Below are 14,935 nucleotides of genomic sequence, written 5' to 3' on the forward strand. Positions count from 1 at the left end.
ATGGAAGTTCAGTTAAAATCTGTTTTGTGGTTAGATTCTATAAGGTCTGAAGATGTACTGGTAATCAAGTTCCAGAATTTAAAGTACATCAGATATACCTGACACATCTAAAGGAGTTTTCACTTTTGTAAAACAGAATATACTATAACCAATGAATACTGAAATTAAGTCATCTGGGTTTACGGCTTACGCTTTATGACAGAGACTGCTGTCATCGTCACTTCTCTGTAAATACCTAAACTACAATGTTGATGTGACGAAAAATCTTAATTTGCAATCTATTTAGCCATGTGCTCACTTTCTGGAAAAGTTAAACAATTCCGAAATAAAAACGATTTCCCAAGCCTCAACTCGTTTCTTACAATCTTAGCTTGGCACACCAAGAAGATTCCTCTTCTTTGACCTTTGTCCCCAAACTTCCAGAAGAGTCCCTTCCTTGCTCAAGAGATAAAAAGTTAACCAGTGTTTTTCAGTGACTTCCAACTACTTCCACACAAGAAAACTGAGAGTACCATTTGGCCCTGGTGGCAAACGCAGCTGAGCATTACATACTTCCAAAGGCTAAATGTATTCCACCTGTGTATATATATCATCAAAAGCATACATAACGCACAGTTTTCCAGAATAGTCCTAGCTGCCAGATTTGAGGGAAAAAAGTGGAATGATGAGAAGACTCTAAGGAAAAGTAAGGATATGCCAGCAATGAGAAGAAGAAATAATGAAGAACTCAACATTGACAAAGTTAGCAGGTATAACCTGAAGTCACATGGCTAACCTGGTCATCTTGAAAACCTGTCCCTTTTTCAAAACTGGCACACTGGATGCATGCTACAGTTCTTCATCATTATGATTTGTGTAGTCTTTCCCAACCTCAGCTAAACTAAAACTGTTTTCTCAATCAGTAAAGTCTCCCTGCTCCTATAATAAATTCCTAGCATTCACAATGAGCAAATTACAAAAAAATAAAGCTATCATTAGCACAAACACAGAAGGACTACATTACTTTGCTTTAAGGAAAAAAAATATGTATAAGGAAATCAAAGATATCAGCATTTTCTTTAAATTTTTCTTTAAATTTCAAATTTTAAACTTTTCATTAAAAATTTGAAAGTGAGGTAGTTACAGCAATGGTGCCCAACTAGGAAAGATTATGACCCCCAAGGGACTTGTGACAATGTCTGGAGACATATTTGGTTGTCACAACTCGGAGGTGCTGCAGGCAGCTAGCCAAGGATATTGCTAAACATCCTATAAAGCACAGGACTACTCCCCTGCCACCCAATCACCCAGCCAAGAATCATCCAGCCTAAAATGTCAATAGTGCCAAGATTGAGAACCACTGACTTAGAAAAAGGTATTTACAAGTACTAAAAATAAATTCACTTCTTTTTTTTTTTTTTTTTTACTTTCCCTAGAGATGAGGGTCTCACTATGAACTCCTGGCCTCAAGTGATCCTCCCCTCTTGACCTTCTAAAGTGCTGAGATTACAGGCATGAGCTACCATGCCCAGCCACAAGTTTTATACATATTAATTTATACAATTTATAATTTTATACATATAACTTTTATACATACAATTATCTTCTAAAAACTAACTAATGGGAAATACCACTTTTTTATTATAGGTATGCACAAATTATGACTCTATGACACAAAAATCCATGGTGTTAGTCGCTTGAGACATAATGATGCTGAGGCCACTTTCTTCCACTAAGACAGTACCAGACATCAAGGAAACTCCATTAGAGTTTCTAGATGCTTTAAGCACCGAAAGTAATTGAACAGAGAATCATGTATAGCTGTCCCTATTTTTCCTCAGCAGTTACATACTATCTACAGTCGTCTTTTAAACTGTAATTCTTGTCTTTAGAAATTCCCTCTCTCCTCTCCACTCTAATTTCTTCTGTTCAAAAAGGCTGATAAATCTCACCAAAAAAACTCATGGGAAAAAATGTATGTTGGATTCTCAGTTAATTTATCTCCTTAACACGGCCTAAGAAGCCAATGTGAACCCATCTCCCCCTTCTTTCCTATATAAAATTTATAGTTCCTAATTATTTATAACATAGAAGCTGGTAAAACAAGACATGTTCATTGTTACTGATCAATGTAATATTGGAAAAAATGGAAGGAAGTAGCTTTTAAAATCACTTTTGTTCAAGGAAAAATAGTAAATCTTGTTAGTTCTTAAGATTAGAATGCTGATTACTTCTGAATAATTATTTTTAGGGTTGTTTTCCTCTTTTATGTTCAGTTACTTCATCATTAAGCTTTATCTTTTTCACGAACTGATAAAGTTCACAATGAAATACTCTACTATAGATTTTGTTGTAAGTGGACCTGAGTTCAAATCCCTGCTCTGGTTGATCTTAACATCTCCAAGTTTTTTTTCACTGAAAAACAGGAATAACACCAACCTCATCAAATCGTTACAAGAATTAGAAATATGATATTTGAAAAGCACTTATCGCTGTCTCTGGAACAAACTATAAAACAATGGCAGCCATACTACTATTATAACTAATGTCATAATGATTTAGCCATGAAGCTTCTATTTGTACTTCCAAAAGTACATCCTTTTTTGCAACTACAATGAGCTTTGGCTAAATGTAACTGGTGTGTTTCCATAAAGCCAATAGAAAGAGAGGTTTACTTCATAATGATAGGAACACAAGGATTTCCAGTCAGAGGATTTAGGCCATCAGTTACTAATTGTATGATGCAGGGGAAGATGACTAACTTTTCTAAGTTTCTGAAAATGGGTGTGTCCATCTAACTTACCCATATTTGTATACACATTAAATAGGCTAATAACCAAGCTACCCACTGAAGTGCTGGATGTTGTATTTTGGAGAAATGTGATAATACTTATGTGATTAAAACCAATGGTTAGCATTAGTATCCATCACATTGAGGCTTAGCTGAAATAGTAAAAAAAAAAAAAAAGTCACTAAAATATATTTATTTTATATTAATTAGGCAAAAAGATATATGTACAAATGTACATGTAGTCAACATAAGGATAAACCAAATTTTCATACTTTATAGCCCTTAAGATGAGTTATAGGCTGGGCATGGTGGCTCACACCTGTAATCCCAGCACTTTGGGAGGCCCAGGCAGGCAGATCATGAGGTCAAGAGATCGAGACCATCCTGGCCAACATGGTGAAACCCTGTTGCTACTAAAAATACAAAAATTAGCCAGGCGTGGTGGTGCATGCCTGTAGTCCCAGCTACTTGGCAGGCTGAGGCAGGAGAATCACTTGAACCCGGGAGGCGGAGGTTGCAATAAGCCGAGATCACACCACTGCACTCCAGCCTGGCGACAAAGCGAGACTCTCCATCTCCACCAAAAAAAAAAAAAAAAAAAAAGAGTTATAAACCTTTTCTCCACTAAAAAATAATAATTTTTTGCTAATTTTGCACATACAATTTTTTTTTCCCTAACTACAGGAACTCTGGTCCTGAAAATTTCAAGGTAAATTTGGATTAAAGATAAATAACAGCATGAAACAATGGACAACTAAAATCTATTCCAAAACATAAATCCGAGTCTGTATATGATTCCAGGCAGTCAGTCATCAGACAACTTCAATCTTCTCAAAGGCAAAATGAGAAAAAGAACACTTGATCCTATCTTTATTTAAAAGACTAAAATGTGGCTGGGCATGGTGGCTCATGCCTGTAATCCCAGCACTTTGGGAGGCCAAGGTGGGTGGATCATTTGAGGTCAAGAGTTCAAGACTAGCCTGGCCAACATGGTGAAACCCCGTCTCTACTAAAAATACAAAAATTATCTGGGTGGTAGTGGCACGCGCCGTAATCCCAGCTACTCAGGAGGCTGAGGCAGGAGAATCACTTGAACCCAGGAGGCGAGGCTGCAGTGAACCAAGATGGTGCCACTGCACTCCAGTCTAGGCAACAGAGTAAGAACCTGTCTCTCCACCCCATCCGCCCAAGCAAAAAAAAAAAGCCTAAAATGTACTACATTCTTTGGAGAAAAGCATTAAATAGAAAAAAAGGTATGGCTGGGCCTGGTGACTCACAGCTATAATCCCAGCATTTTGGGAGGCTACGGCAGGAGGATTGCTTGAGGCCAGGAGTTCAAGACCAGCCTGGGCAACACAGCAAGATACCGTCTCTACAAAAAACTTAGCCAGATGTTGTGGCATGTGCCTGTAGTCTCAGCTACTTAGAATGCTGAGTCAGGAGGATTGCTTGATCCCAGGAGTTCAAGGCTGCAGTGAGCTATGATTGTGGCACTGCAGTGAGCTATGATTGTGGCACTGCACTCCAGCCTGGGTGACAGAGTATGACTCTATCCCTATTTAAGGCACATCACTTCACTATAATTTATTTGTATGTGTTCATTCACCTTATGAGTGAACTGCATGCACACACACACACACACACACACAAAACCAAGCTACCAAGGCAAAACGCAATCAATGGCCCACACCTGTAATCTCAGCACTTTGGTAGGCCAAGGTGGGTGGATCACTTAAGCCCAGAAGTTCAAGACCAGCCTGGGCAACATGGTGAGAACTGGTCTCTACAAAACACGAAAATTAACCAGGCATGGTGACACGCCCCTGAGTCCCAGTTAACTGGGAAGCTGAGGCAGGAGGATTGCTTGAGTCCAGGAGGTGGAGGTTGCAGTGAGCTGAGATCATGCCAGCCTCCAAAGCAAGACCCCGTCTCCAAAAAAAAAAAAAAAAAAAGTTCACCCAGCCTGGCCAGCATGGTGAAAACATGTCTCCACAAAAAAATACAAAAAATTAGCCAGACGTGGTGGCTCAGTCCTGTAGTCCCAGCTACTCAGGAGGCTGAGGCATGAGAATCACTTGAACCCAGGGAGCAGAGGTTGCAGTGAGCTGAGATCACACCACTGCACTCCAGCCTGGGCAACAGAGTGAGACTCGGTCTAATAAAAATAAATACATAAATAAATATAAAATAAGTTCATGGCAAATTAAAACATTATAAAAAATGTCTATGTTTTACTGAAGTGTTCAAATGCCTTGACCTTTAAATCTAAGTGAAACTTTTTAAAAGGGCTTAAATTATGTGTAGTCTTCTTTGTAGTCTTTTTGTAACTCAAATTTTTAATAATCTTACTCTTTTTTATTAGGTTGGTGTAAAAGCAATTGAGTTCTTGCCACTGAAAGTAATTTTTGCCATTGAAAGTAAAGCAAACTTTCAATGGCGAAAACCGCAATTACTTTTGCACCAACCTAACACAATATATCATAAAGAAAAAAAAACATGCAGAAGTCAAAATAAATTATAAGCATTATCTACATATGCTGCTTAAGCTATGTGCTAAAAGGCATTCCAAGTGCAAGTGACTCAGAGGCAGAAAGCACCACACATGGAGGATTTTGGATAGTTGCCTGGAGTTAAGTCAACATTTTCCTCATTCTTCTGCTCCTCGCCTTTCAGCGCTGCTTCTAAGTCTTCCTCAGGCGGATGAATTACTACTGTGGGAATATCATCACTGGCAGGTGAAACCAGTAGTTCTGGGGCCTGACGCTGACTCTCTTGGGAACTTCTGGAGGTCAGGCGGCTGATGCTAGGGCTAGAAGGAGGACTGTTCTGAGGGGTGGGTACTGGGGTTGTACACCTTGAGCCTGCAGGGGTTCCAGCTCTTGAAGAAGGAAGAAGATGACCGAGAAGAAGAGATAAAGGTGATTCTCCTCTCAAGGAAAGGTTTGAGGCAGACAGACCTGTTCGCAAAGAGTGGCGGGAGGCTGAAAGGCCTTCCCCTGAGATAAAACAAATAAATGAAAAATGATGAAGTCCACTGCAGAAGGCAAATAGAGACATTTTTTAAAAAATCAATTTACACTATAAATTGCATACTTCAAAGGCCCAAAATTTCAAAGTCATGTGATGGTTAGCATGTCAATCGGGTTTTTACATGTTAGAAAGTCACTAAAAAGTTGCTTAAAACTGTAATTAGTTCTCAGAACACATAAAAAAAATTGTTAATGACAGATGGTGGGGGCAATATCCTGTTAGAAATTAGAATGACCAATAGCATGGCATTTTTAAAAAGGACAATATCAATACAAAGTCACTGCTTAAACAATAAATAGCAAATGAAAATATGTAATACAAAATTAATATAACTCAAACCAAAAAGAACCAAAACTAATAGCTTATATTTAGCGTATTTTTCCTCCATTTTACCAAACAGCTACAGACAATTATCTCTTAGAGAAAAAGTTCATGTTAACATTAAGTAATAATTTCTAACTTAAAACTGGTATTAAATATTTACAATATTAAGTCAGTAAGACACCATCTACAGGTGGTGCTGCTCTCAAGTTTTAAAAAAAGACAAATAACAGAAATTTTTTAAAAAGAGAAACACAATGTCAATTTTAAAGGATACATATTCTTGAGCTCTCTAAAAATATTAATAAATGTCCTAAAGTATGCTTTTCACTTCTGATATGTAGCAGATACATTAAAACAAATACATATAATTTTTTATTTCACTAGCTAAGAATAAAGTACTTCTCACCAACAACAGCAATATAGCAGTAGGTCTAAAATATTTCAAAAGGTCATGCATACTTTTAATTAAACCCCTCATATTTGTACTAAGTGTATCTTAAAAGAATAACATTCTTTATGAAAAACATGCAAATACAATAATCAATTCCATATGGCCTAATCAAAGTTACATGCTCAAGAGGTTTCAGAAATAGTTAAACTATAATCCATTAGAAAACACCATTTAAACAAAAAGCTACATGCAGGAAAAACTCAAATTATAACTATATTTCAACAAAAGAACATGCTAAAATGGCATTTAAAAGAAAACAGTCAATGTCTTCTGATGACCAAATTACAATTGGACAATAGTGAGGAACAACTGCATATGAAGAGTAAAGACTGAATAGGGTCCCTCTGGATAAATCAACTTATTTCACCAAAGGAGAGAATATAAACAACAAATAAAAGACAAAAAAGAGAGTTAAAATGCGCTATACATTGGCTTGTTTTTACATTGAATTTTGGTCCATAAGAGGTATTCTTTTACTCTTAAGATTGCTTAAATACAACATGGCATAATTTTAAATGGATTAAAAAGGGTTTTCATGGCCAAGTGGAAGATAAAAAAGATGATTATTTTCAACTTTAGAAAAACTAGACCCTATCACCTATGCTTGCTTGTTGGTAGAACACTTAAAAGTCATACTATTATTTCAGGGGTAAAAAAGATGAGCAGGCACTGTGCCCCATACTCCACTAGTCCTCACTGTAATCCTCACGAGCTTTGGGTAATAGTAGCAGCTTACAGCAACTACTGGAGGCTACAGTGACTCTCCATAAGCCACTCCGATCCTTTGCACCCGGGTTTTCCAGACTCACTGTCAGAGTTCTCAACCCTACTGATGCATTCCTCTGCTTTACACAGAAGAATAAAGAAAGGCAAAACCTCCAAGTGTCCAGCATTAGGACACCAACAGAGGTAAACGACTGCAAAAACACTGTCTTCCCACATGCCACACAACCTGCCTGTAACCTAAGAATGAGAGTAGAAAGGTGGAATATGTAGACCTGGGTCTGAGCCATTCTCAATGGATTAGAAGACACCAACTAGGTCACCCTTAGTGTAAGACTGGAACAGTCATAAAAGCCTTTCGCAAGTTGTACAAATAAAGAGCCGTGAAATCAGCAAACCAATCCAAAAACACTTGTTTATACCAGCAAATCAAGTATGTTCAGGAGAAAAAAAAAATTAGGAAAAATCTAAAATAAAGGTTCAAACCCAAGATTTAGAATTTCAAAAAGGTAATATTAAAAATTATAGATCATAATTTATGCCTCTTTAATTAATTATACAAGAGGCCTTGAAAAGAAACAAAGCAGGAAGGAGAAGTAATTCAGAGGTAGGTATAGTGAGTGTTTAAATATCCCCAAATGTTAATCGTAACATACTGGAAAGCTGTTACAGTAGAAGTGTTAGCAAAAATTGGATGCCACAACTTATCTCACCATTCCTTTCAAGCAAGTGAGGGTCAGAATGTTTCTTGCCTATATCTGCAAAAGATCGAACAAGAGGAATCCGACTGGTGAATCTTTTCTCATTCTGATGATGATGTCTCTTCAGAAGAGCTTCTCTGACATTCTCTCGTATGGACTCGTCTAATTGGCCAGAAGCTATCATGTTGTCTAATACCATATCTATTCAATGAAAAAAAAAATAAATTACTAAACACTCAGATGACCATAATATAGGAATAAACTGTGAGTGAAACCTTATGACAAAAATTAGAACCTTAAATAGCTCTAGAAAGTTTTATTCTGTCACAAATAATCAATGCAGAAATGAACATTATCCAACCAATAAAAATGAATTACAAAGACCGCCTTATTTTAATAAATACTATTATTTATAAAGAGGCTACTATTATATACTAATAGCCTTCCTATAGCTGAAAGTGCTCCCCTGTATGAATACAATAAATTCTATTAAGCTGAATATTCAATAATACTGGCTTCCTAAGATGTAAAGGTATTTTATTGCCAAACCTCATATTCTCCCCCAAAACTGTTCCAGCAGATGAATATCAGGACCCACTCAGTCATTAACTATTCACTGAGCGTCCGCTGTGTGTTGGGAATACAGCAATTTAAAAATAACAAAACAGAGCCAAGTTTCTGCTCTCTTCGAGAGGTAGAGAAACCAACATACAAACAGATAAAACGTCATGAGGTCATAAGTTCTAGGAAGAGGAGTAAAATCAGGTTGTGAAAGGGATGTGGGGAATGGGGAAACTGATGGCAATGCCATTTTATACATTACTGAGGTGATTAAACTTTTTAATTTATAAAATATATATTAATAGTTTTAAACAGTGGTACTAACTTGGAAGAAGAGGGTCAAATTTTCAAAACTACATGGTTACTCTAAAAAAACCCTGGAAGGACCAGCCTAATAGGTAAACTGTTAACCTTAACACAACAGCTACAGTTTAGCAAACAAATGAACACTAGATTATACAACATATACTAAAAGTACTACATGGTATTATGTGATAATTGCAAACCAAAGTCTGAAACCCATATGTATTATACAAATTCAATATTCCCAACCTTAATTTTTCAGTTATTCATGTGAGACAAGAAAGTAAGGACAATTCAAATATTTGCAGCACACGGTTAAATCTAACAGTAGGCTAAAATTGAAGTATTTCTAGCCTGAGAAATTGTATTAAGTTCATGGTTCTCTTGAAGATTAAATACTACAGATTTTTTGTTTTTCCATGGGAGCAATCTACAATGGCAGTCCCACCATCAAATTCATTACCACCAAAGTTAATTTTGGTTTTTATTAATTTTAGTTAGTGGACAAAAAGCTGTATTACAGCTGCCTTTTTCTACTTTCTACCTCCACATTATCCTTCAAATCTCCCCCTTTCATTTTCGTTGCTCAACCTACTAGAGCTCTTCCTTTGCTTAGACTGTTCCTAGCCAATAACTGGCCTACTTGCTTCTAAACTCTTCCTAATCCAAAGCCACCCTACATTCTGTTGCCAGAATGATCTTCCTGAATGTGTATCTCATATCACACTATTCCTCAACTTAAAAACCATCAAGACCACCAAAATGCCTACCAAATAAAATCCTATTTCTTGGCTAGGCACCGTGGCTCACACCTGTAAACCCAGAACTCTGGCAAGCCGAAGTGGGCAGGTTGTTTGAGTTCAGGAGTTCAAGAACAGCCTGGGCTACATGGCGAAAACCCGTCTCTACAAAAAATTCAAAAATTAGCCAGGCATGGTGGTGTATACACCTGTGGTCCCAGCTACTCAGTAGGTTGAGGTGGGAGATCACTTGAGCCCAGGAGACGGAGACTGCAGTAAGCCGAGATCGTGCCACTGCACTCCATCCAGCCTGGATGACAGTGAGAGACCCTGTGATCCCCCCCTTAAAAAAAAAATCCAATAATTCAAGGCTAGTCACAATCTAATCTCTAACTGGGTTTCCCAACATACCTCCTAACACTACTGAAGAAATCTGTATATTCACACAGAACTGACTTTCCTGAGATTCCTGTCTATACTTCTCTAGACTTTTCTTTACTCTTCCTTAAAATACTTTCTCTCTTGTATCACCTACTCCTTGGTTCCCATGTGTTCACATTTTATGAGTAACTTGTACAATTAATGTTCTCTGTGGCTATTCCCCACATCCCCATTCCAAAAAACAAGGAAACAAAAAACTCTTTTCTGAATTTCCACAGAACAGACTCTGTATTTGCTTGTGCCACTATTCACTCTCTTACTGATACTACACTTATGTCGGTTTAATTTAATCTCATCTGCAAATTTATCAAAGACAAAAATTCTATCTTATTTCCTTATACTGCACTCCGCAGAATAGAAGCTCAACATATAGTTGTTAAATGAATGTCTAAAATTCCACTACATCTTACATATTTTTTAAAAGTCAGTTTACTATAACCTGCTATTTCATCTAGAGTGCTTGCTCTCATATCCAGCATGACTGTTCCATTGAGGATGCAACTCCTTAGTTCAAAAAGACTGTGCAAAGAGAGAGTTGCCACATAAGGTTTACTCCATCGGTCACCGCCATCTTCAACATCCTCTTCAAATTTCAGCCATCTGAATGCATAATATATAAAAATATTTTATAAGTAATGAAGATTCCATTTGTTTATCTTAATGTGATAAAGAAACATTTGTTCTTTAAAGAAAAAAAAAAAAAGAAATAAAGAAAACCACGACCAAACACGTTTTCACAAATTAGGTTAATGGTCTACAATATCTATAGTCACAAATTTCCTTTGTAGTTCATCTTTCTATTCTAGGTATCATAATAATAAGCCTACAAAAACAAACTATGGAATTTCATATAGTTTCTACTTCTATTCCTCTTCTAAACTTGCAATACACAAAATTGTAGACATTAAAATCTATAATGACATAATTTCTTTATTAAAGTATAAAGGATTATTTAAGTAAACAAATTTGAGAATAAAGAGAAAAATTAAAGATAGAATTTCTATCAATTAATAAGGAAATTCTCTGCTCACTGGTTTAAAGCACCAGATATCTCATACTTTCAACTTAATATTCCCATTACAAAAAGAAATCAAGTAATGCCAATTTAAAAATGAGACTTAGGCCGGGAACGGTGGCTAACGCCTGTAATCCTAACACTATCGGAGGCCTAGACAGGAGGATAACCTGAGGTCAGGAGTTCGAGACCAGCCTCGCCAACTTGGTGAAACCCCATCTCCACTAAAAACACAAAAATTAGCCAGGCGTGGTGGCGGGCGCCTGCAATGTCAGCTACTCGGGAGGCTGAGGCAGGAAAATCACTTGAACCTGGGAGGCAGAAGTTGCAGTGAGCCCAGATCGCACCATTGCACTCCAGCCTGGGCAACAAGAGCAAAACTCCGTCTCAAAAAAAAAAAAGAGAGAGACTTAGCAGTATTACCTAGCAGTTTCTTTCCATTCATATTCTTCTCCATCTCTGTAACACAGTTCATCCATTTCCGTGAAGAGATCATGGGGAATATGTTCTTCATCATCATCTTCAGTACCAAGGATAAACTGAACTCTCTGGGATGGTGTATCTTTACAAAATAAGAATTTACATATACTCAAATTTTTCCTCAAGTCATTCAAAGATAAATTCACAGTTTTGAAAATGAAACACTTTTGTTACCTGTATAAACAAATATATTTCATCAAAACTCTCTTAATTATTGAACTATCACAATTCTGAAAGGAAACAAGAACCAACAATCCAGGAAAAAAAAAAAAAGTTACAGAAAGATAATCTCTATAGAAAAAAAAGAAAATTATGTTGAAAATAAACAAGTCAAACTAACTTTATAACTGATCTAAACAAACAAAAATAAAAGTAACATTCCAAAACATGAACATAATGCTCAAAGGCAGCCCTTTTTCCTCACCAAAACTACATGGAAAAGTTAGAACAGAACATTTAAAATATAAGCTAAGGCCAGGCACTGTGGCTATGCCTGTAATCCCAGCACTTTGAGAGGCAGAGGCAGGTGTACCATCTGAGGTCAGGAGCTCGAGACCAGCCTAGCCAACATGGTGAAACCCCGTCTCTACTAAAAATATAAAAATTAGCCAGGCATGGTGGTGGACGCCTGTAATCCCAAATACTCGGGAGGCTGAGGCAGGAGAATCGCTTGAACCTGGGAAGTGGAGATTGCAGTGAGCTGAGATTGTGCCACTGCACTCCAGCCTAGGCGACAGAGACTCTGTCTCAGTCAATCAATCAATAAAATAAAATAAAATGTGGCCGGGCACAGTGGCTCACGCCTGTAATTCCAGCACTTTGGGAGGCCGAGGCGGTTGGATTATGAGGTCAGCAGTTGGAGACCAACCTGGTCAACATGGTGAAACCCTGTCTCTACTAAAAATACAAAAATTAGCCAGGCATGGTGGTGGGCACCTGTAATCCCAGCTACTCCGGAGGCTGAGGCAGGAGAATCGCTTGAACCCAGAAGGCGTAGGTTGCAGTGAGCCGAGATTGTGCCATTGCACTCCAGCCTGGGCGACAGAGCGAGACTCCGTCTCAAATAAATAAAATAAAATAACATAAAATAAAATAACATAACATAAAATAACATAAAATAACAAAATAACATAAAATAAAATAAAATAACATAAAATAAAATAACAAAATAACATAAAATAAAATAACAAAATAACATAACATAAAATAACATAAAACAAAATAACATAACAAACATAACATAAAATAACAAAAATAACACAACATAACATAAAATAAAATAAAACAAAATACAATGTAAGCTAAAGAGTTAACTTTACAATGTAAAGTTAAAGAGTGAAAAATAGAAAATCTCCAAGTTCCAAAAAATGATGAGAAAACTCAAAGCTCCAACTATACAGAAACTGTCTTTTCCTACTATCATGGAGAAACAAAACTGTAAACTTGGGGTTTTGGGGGTGGAACAAGTCACTACGAAGAACAGATAACCCACTCATGGCGTCTGAAATTAAACTACTTGTGTAGTATAGGAACCCGAAACAGATGAATTAGCATACATACTAGTCCAGGACATCTGAAAGCCCTAGGGCTCCATATAAACAAATACACCACCACAGTTACCCTGAATATGAGAGATGAGTTCTCACTCAAAATTTACACCTAAGTGAACAATCCTCCAAGTACTTGTGGATGCAACAAGGATATTTAAACAGGATAAAGAGTAGATTCAATGGAATTGTTTTCGTAAAAGTCAGATCTGAGAAAATTTCAGAGAATGCAGAAACAACAGATAAGAAGGAAGAAAACCAAAGATTAAGAGGGATGCAGAAAGTCAAGAACTCCAGGACAAGGAAAATAAAAGAATAGGAGGAGAAGCATATAAAAAACATATCTGAAAATTTTCCAGTATGTTTATGTCATGAGCCTTCATATTGAAGAAATAACCTAAGACCTAGGCAGGATTAAAAAAACACATATTGTGATTGAACTTCCTACTGTATTAAACTTTCCAGCATTTAGGTCTTGCACAAATCTTTGTCAGAATGATCCCTAAATACTACTTTTAGTGCTACCATAAGCAATAATTTTAATTCCAATTTCTCATTACTCATTGCAACTATATAGAAATATAATTGATTTTATATCCTGGGACCTGCTAAACTCACTTAGTTCTCTTAAGTATTGTAGATTGCTTAGGATTTGCTACCTACATGATCCTGTATCTGCGAATAAAGACCATTTTACTTTTTCATTCCAATCTGTATGCCCTGTATTCTTTCTTGTCTTATTACACTGGCTAGGTCTTCTAGTACAGTGTTATATAAAAGTCATCAGAGAGGACATCCTTTCCTTTTCCCAAATCACAGAAAATATTCAGTCATTAATTGTGAAATGTGATGTTGACTATATGGTGGTTTTCTTGGTTTTTGGTTTTTGTAGATGCTCTTTATCAGGTTAAGGAAGTTTCCTGCTATTCTTAGTTTGCAGAGAGTTTTATCATGGATAGGTATTGAATTTTGTTAAAGGCTTACTTTGAACCTATTTAGATAGTTGTATTGCTTTTCTCCTTTGTATTGTTAATGACATTACTTAGTTACATTGACAGATGTTTAAGTTTTAAACCAACCTTATGTTCCTAGCTTGGCCATCATGCTAGTAACAAATTTAATCCACAAACCTGGTGGATTAAATAACACAAATTTATTCTCTTACAGTTCTGGATACCAGAAGTCCAAAATGAGTCTTAGAGGGCTAAAATCACGGTGTTGGCAGGGCTGGTTCCTTCTGGAGGCTCTAGGAAAATCAAATTCCCTTACTTTTTCCAGCTTCTGAAGGCAGCCTACATTCCTGGGGTCAGGATCCCTTCCTGACGTCACTGCAGCCACTTGCTTCTTTTTGTCACATCTATATCCAGTCTGATTGTCTGACCTCCTCTTACTAAGGATCCCTATGATTATATCAGGCCAACCTGCATAATCTAGGATAATATTCCCACTCCAAAATTCTTAACCCAGCCAGGTGTGGTGACTCACAGTTGTAATCCCAGCATTTTGGGAGGCCGAGGCAGGTGGATCACCTCAGGTCAGGAGTTCGAGACCAGCCTGGCCAGCATGGTGAAACCCCGTCTCTATGAAAAATACAAAAATTAGCCAGGCATGGTGGTACGCACCTGTAATCCCAGCTACTCAGGAGGCTGAGGCAGGAGAATCACTTGAACCCAGGAGGCAAAGGCTACAGTGAGCCAAGATCATGCCACTATACTCCAGCCTGGGTGACACAGCAAGACTCCATCTCAAAAATAAAAACAAAAGTAAATAAATAAAAAATAGGCCAGATGTGGTGGCTCACACCTGTAATCCCAGCCACTTTGGGAGGCCAAGGTGGGTGAATTACCTG

General features: G+C 37.2%; 1 protein-coding gene across 9 annotated transcripts in view; it reads right to left on the bottom strand.

The window, feature by feature from the left end:
- Positions 1-14,935, bottom strand: part of SLC4A7 (solute carrier family 4 member 7) — a 111,488-nt gene that overhangs the window by 53,188 nt on the left and 43,365 nt on the right. For 6 of the 9 annotated variants that reach the window (XM_034956006.3, XM_034956003.3, XM_034956005.3 and 3 more), the window contains exons 4-6: positions 11,483-11,621; positions 10,484-10,644; positions 8,012-8,200 (exon numbers count right to left, since the gene is read on the bottom strand). In XM_034956006.3, coding sequence (XP_034811897.1) covers positions 8,012-8,200; positions 10,484-10,644; positions 11,483-11,621 — 489 coding nt within the window. Of the gene's footprint in view, positions 1-5,394; positions 5,767-8,011; positions 8,201-10,483; positions 10,645-11,482; positions 11,622-14,935 lie in introns of all 9 variants that reach the window. The other 3 variants (XM_034956008.3, XM_063602225.1, XM_034956007.3) reach the window with 2 other exon arrangements.

Source organism: Pan paniscus, chromosome 2 (assembly GCF_029289425.2).
Source record: "Pan paniscus chromosome 2, NHGRI_mPanPan1-v2.0_pri, whole genome shotgun sequence".
NCBI classification, from domain to species: Eukaryota; Metazoa; Chordata; class Mammalia; order Primates; family Hominidae; genus Pan; species Pan paniscus.